The 22,826-nt window shown below is 38.1% G+C and overlaps 1 protein-coding gene across 2 annotated transcripts in view; it reads right to left on the bottom strand.

Moving 5' to 3' along the window:
• KHDRBS2 (KH RNA binding domain containing, signal transduction associated 2) overlaps positions 1-22,826 on the bottom strand; it is a 577,858-nt gene that overhangs the window by 331,020 nt on the left and 224,012 nt on the right. For both annotated transcript variants that reach the window (XR_008382612.1, XM_053603566.1), the window contains exon 3: positions 330-446. Coding sequence is in view for 1 of the 2 variants with exons in the window: in XM_053603566.1 (XP_053459541.1) it covers positions 330-446 (117 nt within the window). In the remaining variant the exon portion in view is untranslated. The remainder of the gene's footprint in view (positions 1-329; positions 447-22,826) is intronic.

Below are 22,826 nucleotides of genomic sequence, written 5' to 3'. Positions count from 1 at the left end.
GGAACAGCCAGAGCATTAAAGAAAATGAACACACACATACACTAACATCCTAAAGAGGAAGCATTCAAAAGGGAGAAGATTTGACAGCAGCCTACACGAAGGACTATATAAAGAAGGAAAACACAGAATATATGTTCTGAATAAAAGGAAGGGGGCCACCGTTGATTTTTAGGTAAACAAAAGAGATAGGAAAAAGTGCCACAGGCTCTTCCCAGTGGTGAACATGATAGGAAACGATGACAGAAGAGGTCATATGTGCTGTAAATTTGACAGACCATGTTACAGGTAACCTCTCGTATGCGTCAAATATCAAATTCAAAGTTCAGTACCTTGGCTTTATCTCTCATTGATCCTTTCCCCAGGATAGACATTTTAGCACCTGTTTCTTCCTGTAGCCTCTTCAAGGAGTTTCCTCTTGGTCCAAGCAATTTCCCCACAAAATTGAACTAGAAAACAAGATCGATAGAACGTCTGTTTTAAAGTAGAGTAAAAGAATGATTTGCTCCAAGAATAATCAAGGGGTTACAGGTTTTTTCCAACTTTACCACTGACAAGAGAGTTATATCATTTATACACACATATACACCCACTCACACGATACTAGTTCAGTATTGTGTGAAATACAATATTGTGAAATATTGTGTAAATACTAGTTTAAATCTAAACCCCATTTAAAAAGGAGTACTTCTTTCTTAAGGATGGACAAAATCAATACTATGTTGGATTTATCATTTACTTAAAATATCAAATAAATACTTATTAAGGAAAGAAATTGGAGAAGCATACTAATTTACGCAATTTCTAAGTGCCTTTTATCTCCAACTAAATTAGTGAAATAAGAAACAATTTTAACATAAGTCTGTAGGACTTTTGAACTTGCCAAAGTTAGTGTTTTAAATTGATTCCTAAAGTAAAATTTAACATTCGTGTTTAGTAAATATTGCCTATACCCGTAACATTCTACTAAAATTTTCATGATTTGGAATTAAGGGACTCAATTATTCTTCGATCTTACATTCTTTCCATTAAAGAGTTGTTATTGGGATCAGGAAAAAAAAAGTGAACATACGAGGTTAAAAAACAGTAGATATGGAACGTTTATACAAAACAATTTGTCTCATGGAAAATTCTGAGAGTCCACACAGTCTGTTTATTCATCCTGAAATGTGAATAAAAACTGGTAATTTAAGAGTTTGTTATCAGAATGCATATGTCAGCAACTAAAAAGAATAGTAACAAACAAAATGACCAACATAATCATTTGTACCATAATTCAGTGATTAATTTACAAAGTACAAAAAGGCAAGGCACCAAAAACTACATGGGGTAGCATGAAGGACAGAGGTGAAGAAGCTTAAGTCACTGCTTCTAAATCACAGTTTTCCTATTTTTCTTAAAACAGATGCACCATATCTAATGCCAAAACTCTAAATGACCTAAACCCAAAATAAAATCAAAAGCTGTCTTCTCTCACCACATTTACTCAGTACTGTACAGCAGTAAGGATTTTGTACATATTGTTAAGTAGATAAACAGAACAGTATAATGTCCAAATAGACAACACATTAGATGTTCAATTATTTTTGTCAGAAGTGCAAAGGCAAAGCAATTTAAAAAGTGAGGTCTTTTCAACAACTGGTGCTGAAATAAGTGGATATGTATAACCAGAAAACAAAAAAATATATCAAACAAAAAAGCAAACACAATAAAACTTTTTTTGCCCTACCTCACATTTTTGAGATCCATCATAGATCTAAGTGTAAAAGCTAAAATTATAAATATTCTAAGGGGAAAACATATAAAAATGCTTTTGCTAACTTATGCTGGGGAAGATTAACAACCTGCTAACCCCGAAATCCATAAAAAAAATTCAATAGATAAGTCATAGACTAAGAGACAATTCTCCCTCTCTCTTTATATATATATTATTTATATGTATATATGTATATATATTATTTATATATATTATATATATTATTTATATGTATATATTATTTATATACACACACACACACACGCACACATATATACACGCACATACACACGTGGAAAAAATAACTAGTACCTAGACTCTATATAGAACTCTATCAAATAAATAACATACACATGTACATGCCCCAGAATGGCCAAAACTAGAAGAACACTAATGTCAAATGTTGATGTAGATATGAAATTACTTGAGCAATCACTATTGACAGCAACTTTGCAAAGACGATTTTCAGTTATTTATAAAGTTAAAACATAAAGCTCCACTATGACTTAGCAACATTATTGCTAAATATTTTCCAAGAGAAATAAAAACATATGTTCACACAACAACTGGCATAGGCATGCTCATGACATTGTATTCACAATCACCATTAATTAATACAAACCAGTGCCCATCATGGGAGAATGAACAAACAAGTTTATAGCCAAGAGGAAAAAATTAATTACTGGTTGACTCAGCAATACAGATATATCTCACAAACATTTGCGTGAAAGTAGCCAAGCAAAAGTACATCAAGGTACATTCCATTATCACAAAATTCTAGTGGCAAAAATAATATATGGTGTTAGAATTCATAAGAGTGGTTGCCTGTTGAGAATAGAAACCTGAAGTTGGGCTGGCTAGAAGCGACATGAGGAAGACATCTGGGGCGACAAAATTGTTCTTTATTTTGTTGGAGATATAGGTATAGCGCTATCAAAACTCATCAATATTCACACTTAAAAATAGTGCATTTCATTGTATGCATATAGTATTTCAATTAAGAATGGGAGAAAAACTAGAAGGCTGAAAACTCACATACATAGTTACAAAATAACATAGTTTCTATTCTTACATTTAAGTCTTTTACCCATTTTGAGTTGATTTTTGTGTATGATGTGAGATAAGAGCCCAATTTCATTCTTTTGCATGTGGAACTCTAGTTTTCCTCGTATCATTATTGAAAAGGTTATCCTTTTTGCATTGAGGTATTGTGAAAAATCAGTTATCTGTATTAGTTTGGGTTAAATTCTGAGAGAACAGAAACATCGACATACGGAACAGAATAGAAAACCAAGAGATGAAGCCAGTCTCTACATGCCATGTGATCCTTGATAAACCAAACAAAAGCATACAGGGGGGAAAAGAATCTTGATTCAACAAATGGTGCTGGGAGAACTGGATAACCACATGTAGAAGACTGAAACTCTACCCACACCTGTCACCTCTTACAAAATGTGACTCAAGATGGAGACGGTATTTAAATCTAAGACAAATCATAAAAATCTTTGAAGAAAGTGTGGGGAGAACACTTGATGATATTGGACTGGGGAAAGACTTTATGACAAAGACTACAGCGGCCACCACCACAACAACAAAAATTAACAAGTGGGACTTGATTAAGCTGAAAATTCTCTTAATTAAGAGAATTAAGGACAGCTAAGGACACAAGTAAAGCAAAAAGACAATCTTCAGAATGGGAAAAGATATTTGTAGGGTATCAATCTGACAAAGGGTTGATAATTTGAATTTATAGAGAACTCAGGTTAATCAACAGAAAAAGAGTAAATAATCCCATATACCTCTGGGCAAGAGATGTGAACAGAAGCTTCTCTCATGAAGACGGACAAATAGCTAACAAACATAAGAAAAAAATGCTAATCGTCCCTGATCATCAGAGAAATTCAAATCAAAACCACCCTGAGATATACCTAACCCCAGTGAAAATGGCCCATATCACAAAGTCTCAAAGCTGCAAATGCTGGCATGGATGTGGAGAGAAGGAAACACTTCTACACTGCTGGTGGGACTGCAAAATAATACATCTTTTTTGGAAGAAAGTACGAGGAATCCTCAAAGAACTCAAATTAGACATCCTATTTGATCTTTCAATCCCATTACTAGGCATCTTCCCAGAAGAAAAAAAAAATCATTTTATTATAAGGACAATTACACTGGACTGTTTATTGCGGCTCAATTTACAATTACCAAAATGGGAAACAGCCTAAATGCCCACCAACTCAGGAATGGACTAACAAGCTGTGGTATATGTATACCATGGAATACTATTCAGCTATTAAAAAAAGATGGAGACTTTACATCTTTTGCATTAACCTGGATGGAAGTGGAACACATTATTCTTAGTAAAGCATCACAAGAGTGGAGAAACAAGAATCCCATGTACTCAATTCTAATATGAAGGCACTAGATGATCTAATACAAGGGGGGAGGTAGGGGAAGAAGGGATCAGGGAGAGCAGAGGAGGGAGGGGGATGGGGTGTCACGGTGTATGGCACACCTCTTGGGGGTGGGACACAGCTATAAGAGAGACTTTACCTAACAACCACAATCAGCGTAACCTAATTCTTTGTACCCTAAATGAATCCCAAACAATAAAAAAAAGTCAAAAGATAGCAAATATGGCAAGGTGTGCAACAAACGGAATTTCTGTACACTGTGGGAATGAATAATAGATTGGTATTGCCTTTATGGAAAATAGTATAGAAATTTCTAAATAAATTAAAAATAGAACTTCCCTGTGACCCACGAATCCTTCTGGGAATATACTCAAAGGGGGGAAAAATAAAATCACCTTGTACAGATACTACTGCTTTTTTTTTCCCCCTTTCTATTTTTTCCGCTTTCTTTTTTTTTTTTAGAATTTATTCTTTGTTTATTATTATTATTGTTATTATTGTTATTGTTTGGGACTCATTGCCAGTACAAAGACTTAGGTTACTCCTATTGAGTTTGTTAGGCAAAATCCCTTTTGTAATTGTGTCCCACCCTCAAGAGGTGTGAGGGACTTGAGAGAGGGGAGGAGGGAGAGGGATGGGGGTCATGGTGTATGCACTTTTATTTTCATTACAGCATTATTCACAATACCCAAGATATGAAAAATAAAAAAAAAATCCTAAGTGTCCATTGATGATCCCAGGGGATATTGTGTTAAGTGAAGTAAGCCAGATACAGAAATAAAGTTATTGTAAGATTGCAACTATATATAGAATCAAAAAAAAAAAAGAAAGAAAGAAAATCAGAAAATCCACATATATGAAGATAGAGAATGAAACAGTAGTTAACCAGGGGTGGATGTGGGGTGGGGTACAAATGAGGAAATGGAGGTCAGAAGATGCAAAGTTACAGATACGCAGGATGAACAAATATAGAGATACAGTGTAAAAATGAGAACCACAATAAATAATAAAATTGTATTTGGGATTCCTGTTGAATGAGTAGATTTTAGCTGTTCTTGCTAAAATATTGTTTTAATGGTAAATATGTAAGATGATGGATATGTTAGTTTGTTTCACTATAGAAAGCATTCGACTATCTATATGTATCCCATAATATCATGTTGTATACCTTAAATGAACACAATAAAATTTGTTAAAAAAATTAAATTAACACGAAAAATTATCATAATGAAAGGTACTAAAAAGAAATACCAGTCTCAAGTGTTGCACAGAGGAATCTCAATAGACTTTTAGGAAATATATAATTTCAGTCTATGTAGACTATTCCAGAGGAAGAAATAGAGAGATATTTCCAACTAATTTTAGCAGGCTATTATACAATACAAAAACCAAATCAGAAAAGGAAATTTATAGACTCACGTCACTCATGCAAAGTAAAGATGGAAAAAAATTCAACCAAATAGTAGCATAAACAAGGCCTGTTATATAGTAAATGTCACTTAAATTTATAATCCCTAATCATAATTTGGCGATTAACAAACTAATGAAAAATGGCACCCTTCTTTTTATTTGAACATAAAAATGATTTGAAAAACTTAAATATAATCAATATTCATCTGAGAAATAAGGAAACATCCATAGAGGGTTTCCCTTCAAAACCCATAAGAACAGTAGATTTAATAATAAAACCATATCAGAAACTAGGTCAAGATATACATCTTTGATGCTTTATTCAGCCCCAAAGATTCAAACTACTGAATAAGACAAGATAAATGCTATAAAGATGAAAGTGTAAAAATAAAATTTCCAGTTTATATAATCATATTAATAAAAAGCTTATCAGACAAGGATGCCCACTGTTGCCTCTGCTACTCGACACAGTGCTGGAAGTCCTAGTCAAGTGGGCCATAGAAGATCAAGGGTATTCCAATGTGGACAGAGGAGGTCAAACTCTTGCTCTTCATGCAAAACTCCAGGGACTCAACTACAAAACTCACAGAAGTGTTCGAAGAATATAGTAATGTCTCAGGATACAAAATCAGTGTCCCCCAAGGAGTAGCCTTCATATATGCCAATCACAGTCAAACTGAGAATCAAATTAAAGACACAATATCCTTCACCATAGCTCCAAAGAAAATGAAATACTGGGGAATATATCTAACAAAGGATGTGTGAAGGTTCTCTATAAAGAGAGCTGTGAAATTCCGAGAAAAGAAATAGAAGATATTAACAAATTGAAGAACATATCATGCTTGTGGCTGGGAAGAATCAACACTGTTAAAATGTCTATACTACCCAAAGCAATGTACAGAATGAATGCAATCCCCATCCAAGCCCCATTGTCATACTTTGAAGAACTTGAAAAATAGTACTTCTGGCTCAGCGCCTGTAGCTCAGTGAGTAGAGCACCAGTCACACACACCGAGGCTCGCAGTTCAAGCCCAGCCCAGGCCTGCTAAACAACACTGACAACTACAACCCCCAAACAGCCGGGTGTTGTGGACGGCACCTATAGTACCAACTAGTTGGGAGGCTGAGGCAAGAGAATTGCTTAAGCCCAAGAGTTGGAGGTTGCTGTGAGCTGTGACACCACGGCACTCTACTATGGGCGACATATTGAGACCGTGTCTCAAAAAAAAAAAAAAAAATAGTACTTTGTTTCATATGAAGCCAGAAAAACACCTGAATGGCCAATATAATTTTAAGAAGTGGAGGGGAGACAAGATGGCGGACTGAAGCCAGCTTTCAACAAAGGCTCCCGTCCAGAAGGAGAGTTAAGGGACAGGAATTTAGTAAGTATCCTGATGGACTTGAGCCTCACCAAGAGAGAAGGCTGAAGAACGCACATCAACACCGCTGAGGCAAGTTGTGATCATAAGGACGCAAAAAAAAGGTACAAAATCCACCACCAAGCGGACGGGAGTCCCCCTCCCCCATGAGACCGGCTCTAGAACCCCACAATTGAACAAGCAGGCAGAAATTAAAGGACCTCCCACTACACTCCACAGGAGAGACCTTCTAAAAACTGGACCTACCTCCCCTACTGGGGTGCCGTGGCGTTCTCCTGCCGGACATAGGGCTGAATAAAACTTTGGGAATCCTTTGCCAGCAACTCTGAATCCCCGGCGCTCCCCTCCCGCCCACTGAGGTCTGGAGGCCTGTCCCCCAGGACTTCGGATCCTTGGGTGATTTCTCAAGGGGAGTGGACAGTCCCCGAGTTGCGACTGGTCAGCATTGACTCTGAGGCGCGCGAGTGAGGAGAGGGCACCGGGCTAAGGGGGAGTCACGCCTCGCGGCACTTCCCTGCGGTGCAGTGCACCAACTGTCCCTGGGCACAAGACTGAATAAGACTCTAGCCTCCCCGCTGAGAGCTGAGAGCCCCTACTCTCACTCGGGGTCTGAGGGACTATCCCCCAGGAGTTCGAATCCTTGGGTGATTTCTCAAGGGGAGTGGACAGTCCCCGAGTTGCGACTGGTCAGCATTGACTCTGAGGCGCGCGAGTGAGGAGAGGGCACCGGGCTGAGGGGGAGTCACGCCTCACGGCACTTCCCTGCAGTGCAGTGCAGCAACCCTCCCCAGGCATACGGGGCCCAAGACTGAATCAGACTCTGGCCTCCCCGCTGAGAGCTGAGAACCCCTACTCTCACTCGGGGTCTGAGGGCCTATCCCCCAGGAGTTCGGCTCCTTGGGTGATTTCTCGAGGGGAGTGCACAGTGCCTGAGCTGCGTCAGGTCAGCGCTGACTCTGGGACACGTGAGCGAGGAGAGGGCACTCTGCTGAGGGGAAATCAAGCCTTGGCGGCACTTCCCTGCGGTGCAGTGCAGGAGCCCTCCCGGGACCGTAGTATTGCGTGAAACTGAATGAAACTCTAGCTTCCCCCCGCCCCACTCCCAATCGGGGTCTGGGGGCCCATCCCCCAAGAGTTCTGATTCTTGGGGGATCTCTTAAGGGGTGTGGACCCAGCACAAACTGCGGCCGCTCAGTGCTGACTCTGGGGCGCGGGACAGAGGAGAAAAGGGTCGCCTGAGTGCCCACACCAGAGCAGCTGTTCCCTGGAGGTAGATCAACAGCCGTTTTTTCTTTAACGGCAGAACACTCACTTCTGGATATTCTGAGGCCACACCCCCTGTCTCCCTGGGCAATCAGAGGAGGCCACCGGTGACACGGCTCACAAACCCGGAAGCCTCCAGGGCGGGGCCGACCCAGAGAGGTGTTCAGACGCAATTCCCCAGCGGCAAAGACGTTTGAACTCAAAACAGCCCGTCTCCTGTAGGCGACGACAGGAACAGAGACAGAACCTCACAAAGTTGTCTGTTCTGTTCTGTTCTGTTAGCAGCACGCATCAGGGACGGGGCTAAGCCTGAGTGAACACCTCCTTCCCATCACCTGCATCAAACACTCAAAGATGTCAGGCCCCATCTCCTCCTGCTAGATAGCGGCAGTCTGCGGGGGCCTGGCAGACTTCCTTGCGATTCAGGCAGGTGCAAACCCCTGGAGTGTCTGTTCACTGCAGGCAACTGGGTTAGCCATCTGCAGAGATACCAGTGACTGGGTCCGACGGAGGGGCAAAGTGGGGAAGGAGACATCAACCTTCCCAGACTGCTCTGTTTGCTGGGTGGCTCCTCCTGACTCCACGCTGCACTGGGGTGAGCCGTGTCAGAGGAGTCACCAGGCCCCTGTGATCCAGTTCCCAGAGACCTCTTGAACCCTTCCACCCGAGACAAGTGCCGATTGAGACAGTTGATTCGGACCTTTTGAACTGGGCTAATAGACTGAGGACTTTTCAGGCGGTGCCCTGGGTGTGCGATTGTAGGAAGGTTTGATTCTCCTTTTCCAACTGGGGCCAGAGGTGGGCAGGCGGGGTGACTTAATTGCTGATTTTTCCACACAGCTGAGACTTCAAGCCAGAGTAGAAGTTGCAATAGGATCGAACAGAAACCAGCTGAAAACAAGACAGAACCACTTTGCTCCACCACACCAGACAGGGCCCCAGTTTCTCAGGCCACAACACTGTACGGGCCCTCGATAAAACCTCAGGGGAAAAACCAAAGGGAGTAAACCATGGGGCGGAATCAGCGGAAAAACTCTGGTAACATGAATAACCAGAAAAGATCAACCCCCCCAAGAAAAGATACGGCAGATGTGATTGAAGATCCCATTCATAAACAACTGGCTGAGATGTCAGAAGTCGAATTCAGAATTTGGTTTGCAGACAAGATTAATAAAATGGAATTAGGAATTCGAGGAGAAATTCAAAAATTGTCTCAAGAATTTAACGAATTTAAAGACAAAACCACCAAAGACTTAGACACACTGAAACAAGAACTTACAGCCCTCAAAGATATGAAAAATACAGTAGAATCCCTCAGTAACAGAATGGAGCAAGCAGAAGAAAGGATTTCTGACATTGAAGATAAAGTCTTCGAACGCTCCCAATCTCTCAAAGAGGAAGAGAAATGGAGAGCAAAAACGGATCACTCACTCAGAGAACTCTCAGATAATTCGAAAAAAACAACATAAGGGTTATAGGAATTTCGGAGAACGATGAAGTAGCTGCCAAGGGCACAGAGGCCCTTCTACATGAAATTATGAAAGAAAATTTTCCAGACATGCCTAGAGAATCTGAAATTCAGGTAGCAGACAGCTTCAGAACCCCAGCACGATTCAACCCCAATAAGCATCTCCCAGACATATCATAATTAGCTTCACTAAAGTTAACATGAAAGAGAAGATTCTCAAAGCAGCCCGGCGAAAGAAAACTATAACGTACAAAGGTAAGAATATTAGAATAACTGCAGATCTCTCTGCTGAAACTTTTCAAGCCAGAAGAGGCTGGTCATCAACTTTTAATCTCCTAAAGCAAAAAAACTTTCAACCCAGGATCTTGTATCCAGCTAAACTGAGTTTCATCTATGATGGAGAAATTAAATACTTCAATGACATTCATATGTTGAAAAAATTTGCCATAAGTAAACCAGCTCTTCAGGATGTTCTCAGACCTATCCTCCACAATGACCAACCCAATCCTATACCACAAAAGTAAACTCACTCAGAAACTTCGGATCAAACTCCAACTTCCACACTGGCGAAAGGATTAAGTGTCCACTGGACCTTTGAAAAACTCGATACCCAAAATTCCACGAGACTTATCAATACTCTCCATCAATGTGAATGGCTTAAACTGTCCTCTTAAGAGCTGACTGGATACAAAAACTCAAGCCAGATATTTGTTGCATACAAGAGTCACATCTCAACTTAAAAGACAAATACAGACTCAGGGTGAAAGGATGGTCATCCATATTTCAGGCAAATGGTAATCAGAAAAAAGCAGGTGTTGCAATTTTATTTGCAGATACAGTAGGCTTTAAACCATCAAAAGTAAGGAAGGACAAGAATGGTCACTTCATATTTGTTAAGGGTAATACTCAATATGACGAGATCTCAATTATTAATATCTATGCACCCAACCAGAATGCACCTCAATTTATAAGAGAAACTCTAACAGACATGAGTAACTTGATTTCCTCCAGCTCCATAATCGTTGGAGATTTCAACACTCCCTTGGCAGTGTTGGATCGATCCTCCAGAAAGAAGCTGAGCAAAGAAATCTTAGATTTAAACCTAACCATCCAATATTTAGATTTAGCAGACATCTACAGAACATTTCATCCCAACAAAACTGAATACACATACTTCTCATCAGCCCACGGAACTTACTCCAAAATTGATCACATTTTAGGTCACAAGTCTAACCTCAGTAAATTTAAAGGAATAGAAATTATTCCATGCATCTTCTCGGACCACCATGGAATAAAACTTGAATTGAGTAACAACAGAAATCTGCATACCCATACAAAAACATGGAAGTTAAATAACCTTATGCTGAATGATAGCTGGGTCAGAGATGAGATTAAGAAAGAAATCACCAATTTTTTGGAACAAAATGACAATGAAGACACAAACTATCAGAACCTCTGGGACACTGCAAAGGCAGTTCTAAGAGGGAAATTTATAGCACTGCAAGCCTTCCTTAAGAGAACGGAAAGAGAGGAAGTTAACAACTTAATGGGACATCTCACGCAACTGGAAAAGGAAGAACATTCCAACCCCAAACCCAGTAGAAGAAAAGAAATAACCAAAATTAGAGCAGAATTAAATGAAATTGAAAACAAAAGAATAATACAACAGATCAATAAATCAAAAAGCTGGTTTTTTGAAAAGGTCAATAAAATAGATAAACCTCTGGCCAACCTAATCAGGAAAAAAAGAGTAAAATCTTTAATATCATCAATCAGAAACAACAAAGACGAAATAACCACAGACTCATCAGAAATCCAAAAAATCCTTAATGAATATTACAAGAAACTTTATTCTCAGAAATATGAAAATCTGAAGGAAATAGACCGATACATGGAAGCACGCCACCTTCCAAGACTTAACCAGAATCAAGTGGAAATGTTGAACAGACCCATATCAAGTTCAGAAATAGCATCAACTATACAAAACCTCCCTAAAAAGAAAAGCCCGGGACCAGATGGTTTCACGTCAGAATTCTACCAAACCTTTAAAGAGGAATTAGTACCTATATTACTCAACCTGTTCCAAAATGTAGAAAAAGAAGGAAGACTACCCAACACGTTCTATGAAGCAAACATCACCCTGATCCCCAAACCAGGAAAAGACCCAACAAGAAAAGAAAATTATAGACCAATATCACTAATGAATATAGATGCAAAAATATTCAACAAGATCCTAACAAACAGAATCCAGCAACACATCAAACAAATTATACATCATGACCAAGTTGGTTTTATCCCAGGGTCTCAAGGCTGGTTCAATATACGTAAATCTATAAATGTAATTCAGCACATAAACAAATTAAAAAACAAAGACCATATGATTCTCTCAATTGATGCAGAAAAAGCTTTTGATAATATCCAGCATCCCTTCATGATCAGAACACTCAAGAAAATTGGTCTAGAAGGGACTTTTCTTAAACTGATAGAGGCTATCTACAGCAAACCCACAGCCAATATCATATTGAATGGAGTTAAATTGGAATCATTTCCACTCAGATCAGGAACCAGACAAGGCTGCCCATTGTCTCCATTGCTTTTCAACATTGTAATGGAAGTTTTAGCCACCGCAATTAGGGAAGAAAAGGCGATCAAGGGTATCCGTATAGGGTCAGAAGAGATCAAACTCTCGCTCTTCGCAGATGATATGATTGTGTATCTGGAAAACACTAGGGACTCTACTACAAAACTCCTAGAAGTGATCAAGGAATACAGCAGCGTCTCAGGTTACAAAATCAACATTCATAAATTGGTAGCCTTTATATACACCAACAACAGTCAAATTGAAAAAGCAGTTAAGGACTCTATCCCATTCACAGTAGTGCCAAAGAAGATGAAATATTTGGGAATTTACCTAACAAAAGACGTGAAAGATCTCTATAAAGAGAACTATGAAACTCTAAGAAAAGAAATAGCTGAAAATGTTAACAAATGGAAAAACATACCATGCTCATGGCTAGGAAGAATCAACATTATCAAAATGTCCATACTACCCAAAGCAATATATAATTTCAACGCACTCCCTATTAAAGCTCCACTGTCATATTTTAAAGATCTTGAAAAAACATTACTTTGTTTTATATGGAATCAGAAAAAACCTCGAATAGCCAAGACATTACTCAGAAATAAAAACAAAACAGGAGGAATCACACTACCAGACCTCAGACTTTACTACAAATCGATAGTGATCAAAACAGCATGGTATTGGCACAAAAACAGAGAAGTAGATATCTGGAATAGAATAGAGAACCAAGAGATGAATCCAGCTACTTACCGCTATTTGATTTTTGACAAGCCAATTAAAAACATTCAGTGGGGAAAAGATTCCCTATTTAACAAGTGGTGCTGGGTGAACTGGCTGGCAACCTGCAGAAGACTGAAATTGGACCCACACCTTTCACCATTAACTAAGATAGACTCTCATTGGATTAAAGATTTAAACTTAAGACATGAAACTATAAAAATACTAGAGGAGAATGCAGGGAAAACCCTTGAAGAAATTGGTCTGGGTGAGTATTTCATGAGGAGAACCCCCCGGGCAATTGAAGCAGCTTCAAAAATACACTACTGGGACTTGATCAAACTAAAAAGCTTCTGCACAGCTAAGAACACAGTAAGCAGAGCAAGCAGACAGCCCTCAGAATGGGAGAAGATATTTGCAGGGTATAACTCTGACAAACGTTTAATAACCAGAATCCACAGAGAACTCAAACGCATCAGCAAGAAAAAAACAAGGGATCCCATCGCAGGCTGGGCAAGGGATTTGAAGAGAAACTTCTCTGAAGAAGACAGGCGCAAGGCCTTCAGACATATGAAAAAATGCTCATCATCTTTAATCATCAGAGAAATGCAAATCAAAACTACTTTGAGATATCATCTAACTCCAATGAGACTAGCCTATATCACAAAATCTCAAGACCAGAGATGTTGGCGTGGATGCGGAGAAAAGGGAACACTTCTGCACTGCTGGTGGGAATGCAAATTAATACATTCCTTTTGGAAAGATATATGGAGAACACTCAGAGATCTAAAAATAGATCTGCCATTCAATCCTGTAATTCCTCTGCTGGGCATATACCCAGAAGACCAAAAATCACAACATAACAAAGATATTTGTACCAGAATGTTTATTGCAGCCCAATTCATAATAGCTAAGTCATGGAAAAAGCCCAAGTGCCCATCGATCCACGAATGGATTAATAAATTGTGGTATATGTATACCATGGAATACTATGCAGCCTTGAAGAAAGATGGAGACTTTACCTCTTTCATGTTTACATGGATGGAGCTGGAACATATTCTTCTTAGTAAAGTATCCCAAGAATGGAAGAAAAAATACCCAATGTACACAGCCCTACTATGAAACGAATTTGGGACTCTCACATGAAAGCTATAACCCAGCTACAACTTAACAATAGGGGGAAGTGGGAAAGGTGGGGGGTGGGTAGAGGGAGGGGAATCGGTGGGATCACACCTGTGGTGCATATTACAGGGGTATTTGCGAAACTTGGTAAATGTAGAATGTAAATGTTTTGGCACAGTATCTGAGATAACGCCGGAAAGGCTATGTTAACCACTGTGATAAAAATGTGTCAAATGGTTTATGAAGTGAGTGTATGATGCCCCATAATCATATCATTGTATACAGTTATGATTTAATAAAAAAAAGAAATTAAAAAAAATAATAATTATAAAAAAAAAAAAAAAAGAAGTGAAAACAAATCTGAGGCATCACAGTACCAGACTTTAGGTTATACCACAAGTCTACAGCAATCAAAATAGTGTAGTACTGGCATAAAAACAGAGATATAGAGCTATGAAATAGAATAGAGAATCTAGAGATGAACCCAGCCACATATTGTCATCTGATCTTTGACAAACCAAACAAAACCATGCACTGTGGAAAAAAATACCTATTTAATAAATGATGCTGGGAGAACTGGTTAGCCATGTGTAGATTGAAATTGGACCTACACATCTAACCACTTACAACAATTAACTCTCTCTGGATTAAAGATTTAAATTTAAGACACAAAACAATAAAAATTCTAGAAAAAAGTGTGGGGAAAACTGGACAAAACTGGACTGGGAAAAGATTTTATGACGTCCCCCTTGGCAATTGCAGCAACACCACTTTAAATAAATGGGATATCCTTAAGCTAAAAAGCTTCTGCATAGGCACGGGTACCACAACTAAAGCAAACAGCCAGCCTTCAGAATTGGAGAAGATACTTGCATACTATGAATCTGAAAGAGGGTTGACAATTGGAATCTACAGAGAATTCAAATTAATCAACAAGTAAAGAGCAAACAACCCCATTTATAAGTGAGCGAGAGACTTGAACAGAAACTTCTCTGAAGATAACAGATGAGCGGCCAACAAAGATATGAAAAAAATGCTCATTACCTTTAATCGTCACAGAAATTAAAACCACCCTGAGATGTCATCTAATCCCAGTGAGAATGGCCCACGTCACAAAGTCTCAAAGCTGCAGATGCTGGTGTGGATGTAAAGAGAAGAGACATTTTCACACTCCTGGTGGGACTGCAAACTAATACAACCTTTTTGGAAGAAAGTATGGAGACTCCTCAAAGAACTCAAATTAGACCTCCTTTTGGATTCTACAAACTCATTATTAGGTATCTACCTAGAAGAAAAAAAAAATCATCTTACCAGATGGACATTTGCACTAGGATGTTTATTGCAGCTTAATTCACAATTGCCAAGATGTGGAATCAACTCAAGTGCCCATCAAGCCATGAATGGATTAACAAATGGTAGCATATGTGTATGCCATGAGTACTATTCAGCTGTAAGAAAAGATGGAGACTTTACATCGTTTGTGTTTATTTGGATGGAGTTGTAGCACGTTCTTATCAGTAATGTATCACAAGAATGGGGAAAAAATTGTGTCCAATGTATTCAATACTAATATGAAACCAATGTACAAACAACTACAAATGCACACGAAAGAAAAAGTCAAGTATAGTACAGCAAGGGGGAGGTAAGAGGAGGGAAAGGGAAGAAGGGAGGAGGGAGGGTGGGAGATGGGTGGGAGTTCACCTACTGTGTACAATGTGAGGGTGTTCAGCACGCCCCCCTGGGAGAAGGGCTCAACTACAACTTGAACTTTACCTTAGAAATGAAACCAATGTAACCTAAACATTTGTATTCTCATACCAATCCCACTTAAAATAAATAAATACATAAATAAATAAATAACTTAAAAGTATTTTCATAAAAAATTATTAGAATTAGTTCCGAACTCACCAAGGTGTATTATACAAAAATCAATATAAAAATCAATGACGTTTTTGTATACCACCAGCATACAATTAGAACATTTTTTTTAAAAAGAGATACCAATTATAACAACAGTAAAAATAGATTATCCAGGAATAAATTAGCTATGGACATTCAAAAGATATAAAATACAGCATTAAAGCCATTATGTGGATATAAATAAATCAAGAGGCAGGTATTTCACAAAGAGGGAGTCCCAATGCCATGTAATTTTCTAGTCTGTGGATTTAATCTAATTCTGATTAGAATCACATTGGCTGTTGATCAATTTATGAATTGGTTCTAAAATGTGTTTGAGAAAGTAGAGCCCAAGAACAGCTGAAAGTACCAGTTGAGGCCTATTTCTATAGAATACTAAGATTCGTTATGAAGCTGTATGAATTATGATAGTGTGATACATGCAGTCCTGGTGACAGAGAAATAGAGCAATGAAATCGCAAGTCCAAAAACAGATTCCTGTGTGTGTAAAAATGATACATGATGCAGGTGGCATTATAGGTCTTTGAATGAGGTAGCCAGAATATTGATCCCCTAAAGATGCCCATGTCCGAATATCCAGAATTCATAAATGTGTTACCTGGTAAAGGAAACTTTCCAGATGTGATTAAAGTAGAGAGATTTTGAAATAGGGAGATTATTCTGGATTCTCCATATCTGCCTAATGTTTTTTTATTTTAATTTTCATTTATTTAGAGACAGGATCTCCCTCTGTTAGCCAGGCTGGAGTGCCGTGGTAAGATCACAGCTCACAGTAACCTTAAACCCCTGGGCTCAAGGGATGATCTAACCTCAGCCTCCCAAGTAGCTAGGACTATAAGCATGTGTCACCATTCTCAACTTCTTATTTTATTTTATAATTTTATTTCGTTTTGTTACAGTTTATTTGTTTCATTTTATTTACTTAATTTTATTTATTGTATTTGAGAGGGAGTCTTGCTAAGTTGCCCAGATTAGTATTGAATTCGGCCTCACGCAATCTTCCCACCTGGGATTACAGGCAGAGGACACTGCACTCAGCCCCTATGTATCTATTAGTGAAAGAAGAAGGCAGCAGAGTCAGAGAAGGTGTGATAACAGAAGCACAGGTCGTAATGACACAATAACTGAAGGCAGGAGGCCAGGAGGGAAAGAACACAGGGAGTTTTTTAGCTGGAAAAGTCATGGAATAGATTTTCTCTTAGAACTTTGATGAAACCTTGCCCATAGCTAGATTTTAACCTCATAGAAACCATTTCAGACTTCTGACTTCCATAACTGTAATAATAAAGTAATAACTTTATTACAGAGTTAAGCCACTGAGTTTAAGTTTGTGACAATTATTAATAGCAGCTATGGAAAACTAATATACTAAGGAAAGAATGAACTACTTAATATATAGTGTTATATATATAACACTCCATAGTAAGAAAAATGAAATTACTTCCTACATTGTAACAACAACAACAAATAAAAAACCAAAACCAAAAAACTAAATTACAGATGGTTTATAGCCTCAGGTGGGAAAGGCAAAAATAGTGTAAACATTTCTAAAATGACAAAAATATGATACTGTAAAATGAAAGTTTAATTAAAATTAAGAATACTTGTACCACAATGAGGGTGAAATATAAAGTCACAAATTAGGAGACTATTTGTATTACATGTTAGTAAGAAAGCATTAGCTCACAAAAATAAATAAAAACACAAGGAAAAGACAAATGGCTTAATAGATAAAGGAAAAAGCCATAAATTTATCATTGAAGAAAAAATAGTGATGGAAAAAAAGTATGAAAAGTTCAACCTAATTAGGATTTTTTTTTCTGCTGTATCCCACTGAGGTTTGTCTAGTCTCATTTTCTTTTTTTTATTAAATCATAGCTGTGTACATCATTGATATGATCATGGGGCATCATTCACTAGCTTTACAGACCATTTACCAAGTTTCACATATACCCTTGTAAGATGCACCGCTGGTGTAATCCCACCAATCCCCTTCCCTCTACCTTCCTCCCCCCGCCCTCCCCTCCCTTTCCCCCTTCCCCCTATTCTTAGGTTGTAACTGGGTTATAGCTTTCATGTGCAAACCCTAAATTAGTTTCATAGTAGGGCTGAGTACATTGGGTATTTTTTCTTCCATTCTTGAGATACTTTACTAAGAAGAATATGTTCCAGCTCCATCCATGTAAACATGAAAGAGGTAAAGTCTCCATCTTTCTTTAAGGCTGCATAATATTCCATGGTGTACATGTACCACAATTTATTAATCCATTCATGGATCGATGGGCACTTGGGCTTCTTCCATGACTTAGCAATTATGAATTGGGCTGCAATAAACATTCTGGTACAAATATCTTTGTTATGATGTGCTTTTTGGTCTTCTGGTTATATGCCCAGTAGAGGGATTACCAGGATTGAATGGCAGATCTATTTTTAGATCTCTAAGTGTTCTCCATATCTCTTTCCAAAAGGAATGTATGTCTCACCTAATTAGGATTTAAACAAAAATAAAATAAACGTTAAAGCCCAGATGTCATTACACATGATATCCTGGTAAAAAATGAATACCCAGTGCTGTACCCTGTACGGCCTGCGGGGGACATAACCATTGGCTTTGTTTTGTGAATCTACAAATGCACTGATACTATCCATGCCTCAGCAATCTCATTCCTAAACATACAATCTAGAGAAATGCTTGCACATGTACAAAAACACTCAAAATCACAATGCTTTTGCTAAGAGCAAAATAATTGGAAAAAAATTATAAGATTTTTGCTAGGAGCAAAAATAATTGGAAAAAAAACTACCAATTCTCAAAAAGGTGTGCTGTCAACTCTACACAATTCCACACCATAATCAACACTTCTGTCTATGTCTTGAAACTTTTTCCCAGATGCTTGTCCAGGTGTGTGTGTGTGTGTGTGTGTGTGTGCATGAGACTTGGAACACAGGTATAAATTAGGGTCCACCATTCTTGGCAAGCTGTGCAGGTTAGACATGGCCACTTAGCTCCCCTCTTCACGAGGCCCCCTCCATGAACACAGAAGTCCAACAGACTTCACCAGCACCCAGTTCTTGGTCTTACAAGCTTTGCAGATCTCTCCCTAAACTTCCACTCTGTGGTCATAACAGGCTTCACAGAATCTCCTGGACCTCTGGTTTCTGCTCTGTGCTCTCTGAGATTTAGGTTCAGACATTCATTGCCCCTGGAAGGAATTTTCCTGAAGTCCCTTCCCCAGTCTCTTGCAATAGTTATATTAGCCTTGAATTACAGGATATAATGACTATATGGGGAATGGCTTACAGGGGTAGGGAACCTAAGGCCTTCTGATTTGAAGATCGTTATTTTTTAAGCATCAAAGGAGGCAAGAAAAGCTTCATCTTTCTCTGCTGCACTCCTTTGAACAAAAGGATTTTTTTTCTGTAAAATTTGGCTGTATTGAAGGATCTAGAAGTCCATAAGTTAGCATAACCATGACTTGTATAAACAAAAAAGTAAACTGTGACATAGTCACAGTAAAATATTATATAGCAATAAATATAAATTATTTATAATTATATAAAACTTCACTAATAAATGCTAGAAATAAAATTTTGAGTAAAAATTCAGTATCTGACAAATAACATGTTTTAGAAAACACAGAAAGAAGCAAAATTAAATAATATTTTGCTTATGAATACCTGCATATGTCATAAATGTATTACTTTTATAATATGAGTAATAATATAACACAAAACACAGGATCTTGGTAACCTCTGGGAATGGAAGTAGGGGATGTGACCAAAGACAAACACACATAATGTCAATATCCTAGATTTTAGTTTAACGAATGGGTTTAAGACTGTTCATTTTATTTTGTTTTACATGTTATACAAAAATTATATAAAATTTTGAATGTATTCAATATTATATAAATTTAAAAATTAATTAGAAAAAGTTAAATTTGACCAAGCTTCTGTTTAACACTCTGTTACAGAAGCTTTTTTCCTGTTATTGAAGAGGGTAAAACATCAAACTCAAAATACCAAAGCACTCAAGGTAATGTCACCACTGGGAATGCTTGACTATGAAAGGAGACAGCATTTCCCACGATCCTGGATAAGGACAGGTTATCGACAGTATAAAAATAGGGTTCATACTTTCAGAATGTTCTGTTCTCCACCTTGATTCTTGGGACACTTTACTCAGCACTTCTATTTTAACACAGTGGTTTTGTTTCTAAACAATAATCAATTTGAAACCAAAGTGTCTTGAAGCTGTGATGGAAATGTTCCCTTCAATTCATTCACAAACTTTACCTGCTGAAAGGGAGTGTTATTGTAAAATAAAAGATTTAGTTTCACCACTGAAGGAAATTTATTTTTTATGAGTAACATTAATTATATAATATTATTTTATACAAGAAGTCCTTTTAATGTGTTTTTAAGATTTATAAATGTACAATCTGCCATTTGCTCTTGCTAAAACTATTTACTTAATACAGTATAAATTTATGTATGTGATTCTATCCCTTGTACAATGTCTGGATTTTTTCTGCCAACAATTTGGAATGGGTCAGAGGACTCTTTTGTGAAGGATTACATACTATTTCTGTTCAAGACTTAAACCATTAGAAATAAACATGAAACTGATTATATATTTTAGAGGTTATGCTTTGTTCTTAAAAATTTATTTTCAAATAAATGCTAAAATTAGCCAATACAAAAACGGTTTTAATAATACTGTTTTCCCCCTCTGCCTTCACCCTATATTCAAATACCCTTTTGAACAAACCTAATTGACATAATCAGGTGTATTATCAGTTCACTGTCTGCAAATGGTTTCCAACATCTTATTTAAAGCAAACCTCTTTTGAACACAGAAAAAAATCACATACTACAGGGCAGCGTCCTCAATATTTAGCCATGATTTAGTAAGGTAGGAAATCTAAGATTTATAAGGCTCAACAGAGTAAACACTGCTGTTTGCAGTATATTAAATGTTCTCAAATTATTTTTAAAGTGTTTTATCCACATGTGTTTTAAGAAAATTAAATTTGTATGTTTCAAATTCATTCATGCTTAAGCCATTGAACAGTTATTTTGTAATAAGTTATATTTAAAAAGTCTTTGGGGCAATTTTAATCTTATTTTTCCCCCTTTTAAAAAAAGTAAGTATTTAAATTGTGTTAGAAATAAAACAAACCAAGAGAACATTTTCAATGGATTTGAAAAGCAAAATAAATAGATAATTGTTGACGAAACATGTGCTTATCATAAAGGTAGAGTGTGGGAGGTAGACAGGCTGAATTCCTGATGGGCCTCCCAACTCAGGCAGGGTACCGTGCTGGGTCCGGGGAAGGTCTATGTGACCATCACTAGGTGGGGGTTCAGCAGTACACCTGGGCTAAGTTAGGGAAGTTAAGACAGCTCAAATGGGTGGGCTTGTTTCCCCACTTCGCTTCTTCTGGTGTAAATTCTCTGGCTGCTTCAGACCTTTCATTACCCTGTACCCCTGTTTATCCTACCATTGCCCTTTCCCCAACCTTCCTAGAGGCTGTGATCCCCCTGCTCTCATTTTGTAACCTTGACTGCTGTGCATTCTCTCATGTTCACTCTGTGCTGTACCCAGTAAGAGACCCCTGAGAAGCAGGACCAGTGTCACATTGTTTTCCAGCTGCCACCTGGCACATGAAACAGGCTTCCAGGCTTTATGCCATAGATGTGGTGTAGAGTCTCCATTTTTCCTGCACTATCTCCCTTGCTGACCATCATCCCAGGTTGGGGTCCACGGAACTTCAACAGTAGAGCCACTTAAAAGAATATTTTAGGGGGCGGCGCCTGTGGCTCAAGGGGTAGGGTGCCGGTCCCATATGCCAGAGGTGATGGGTTCAAACCCAGCCCCGGCCAAAAAAAAAAAAAAAGGAATATTTTAGGGACATTTTTCAAACAGTAAAACCCAAGAACAACTTAAAATTAAGTGAACATAAACTTCAATAATATTGGGCATACATACTTCAAAACGCACTCATTCATCCCCTAAACAAAGGATACTCCAGAATGTCTTATCTGTGGCCTCCCATTTTGCCTTTTCCTCATGACTAATAAGAGTCCATCAATACTCATATGGAATAAATCTTGTTTTTTTTTTTTTTTTTTATTGTTGGGGATTCATTGAGGGTACAATAAGCCAGGTTACACTGATTGCAATTGTTAGGTAAAGTCCCTCTTGCAATCATGTCTTGCTCCCATAAAGTGTAAATCTTGTTTTTCAATGTGGCACTTTTCTCATCACACATTTTTGAGCTCATTCCAGCAACTCTGTCCCTTCTCAAATAGGGTAGGTAATTGACCTACTTTTACTCCCCCTCTTATGGGCTCTGAGACTGCACCTGCTTTGTGGTGGAGCATCAGTGTTGCATCCTAGGGCCGCCTGTGAAGAGTCCCTAGCCTGTCAGTCTTGGCTCTTTGCCTCCTGGCATTCTTTTTTCAAATGATACAACTGGTCTCAAGCTGTCTTGTTTCCTGATGCTCAAATTCCTCTTGCTCTTACACCTGATAATACTTGAACTCTAAGTTCATGTCCATTCCTGACTTTAGGATGAATCCCCTTCTTAGTCAGATGAAATTCACACACTTAATGTTGTGTGCTTTGGGAACTCAACATTGAGTCGATGGTTAGTTACTCTACCCTGGTGTTTGTTGCAATTAACACAAAGAAAAGTAATTTGGGGAAGATTGCACAAAGTGGGACCATTGTGGAAGATCAAAAAATATTCTTCTTGTATAAACAGAAAGGAAATCACAACACTTTAGGTATTCT

The sequence above is a fragment of the Nycticebus coucang genome, chromosome 9 (genome assembly GCF_027406575.1).
Source record: "Nycticebus coucang isolate mNycCou1 chromosome 9, mNycCou1.pri, whole genome shotgun sequence".
NCBI lineage: Eukaryota > Metazoa > Chordata > Mammalia > Primates > Lorisidae > Nycticebus > Nycticebus coucang.
The sequence above is the reverse complement of the archived record's forward strand: the minus strand, read 5'-3'. Positions and strand labels throughout refer to the sequence as shown.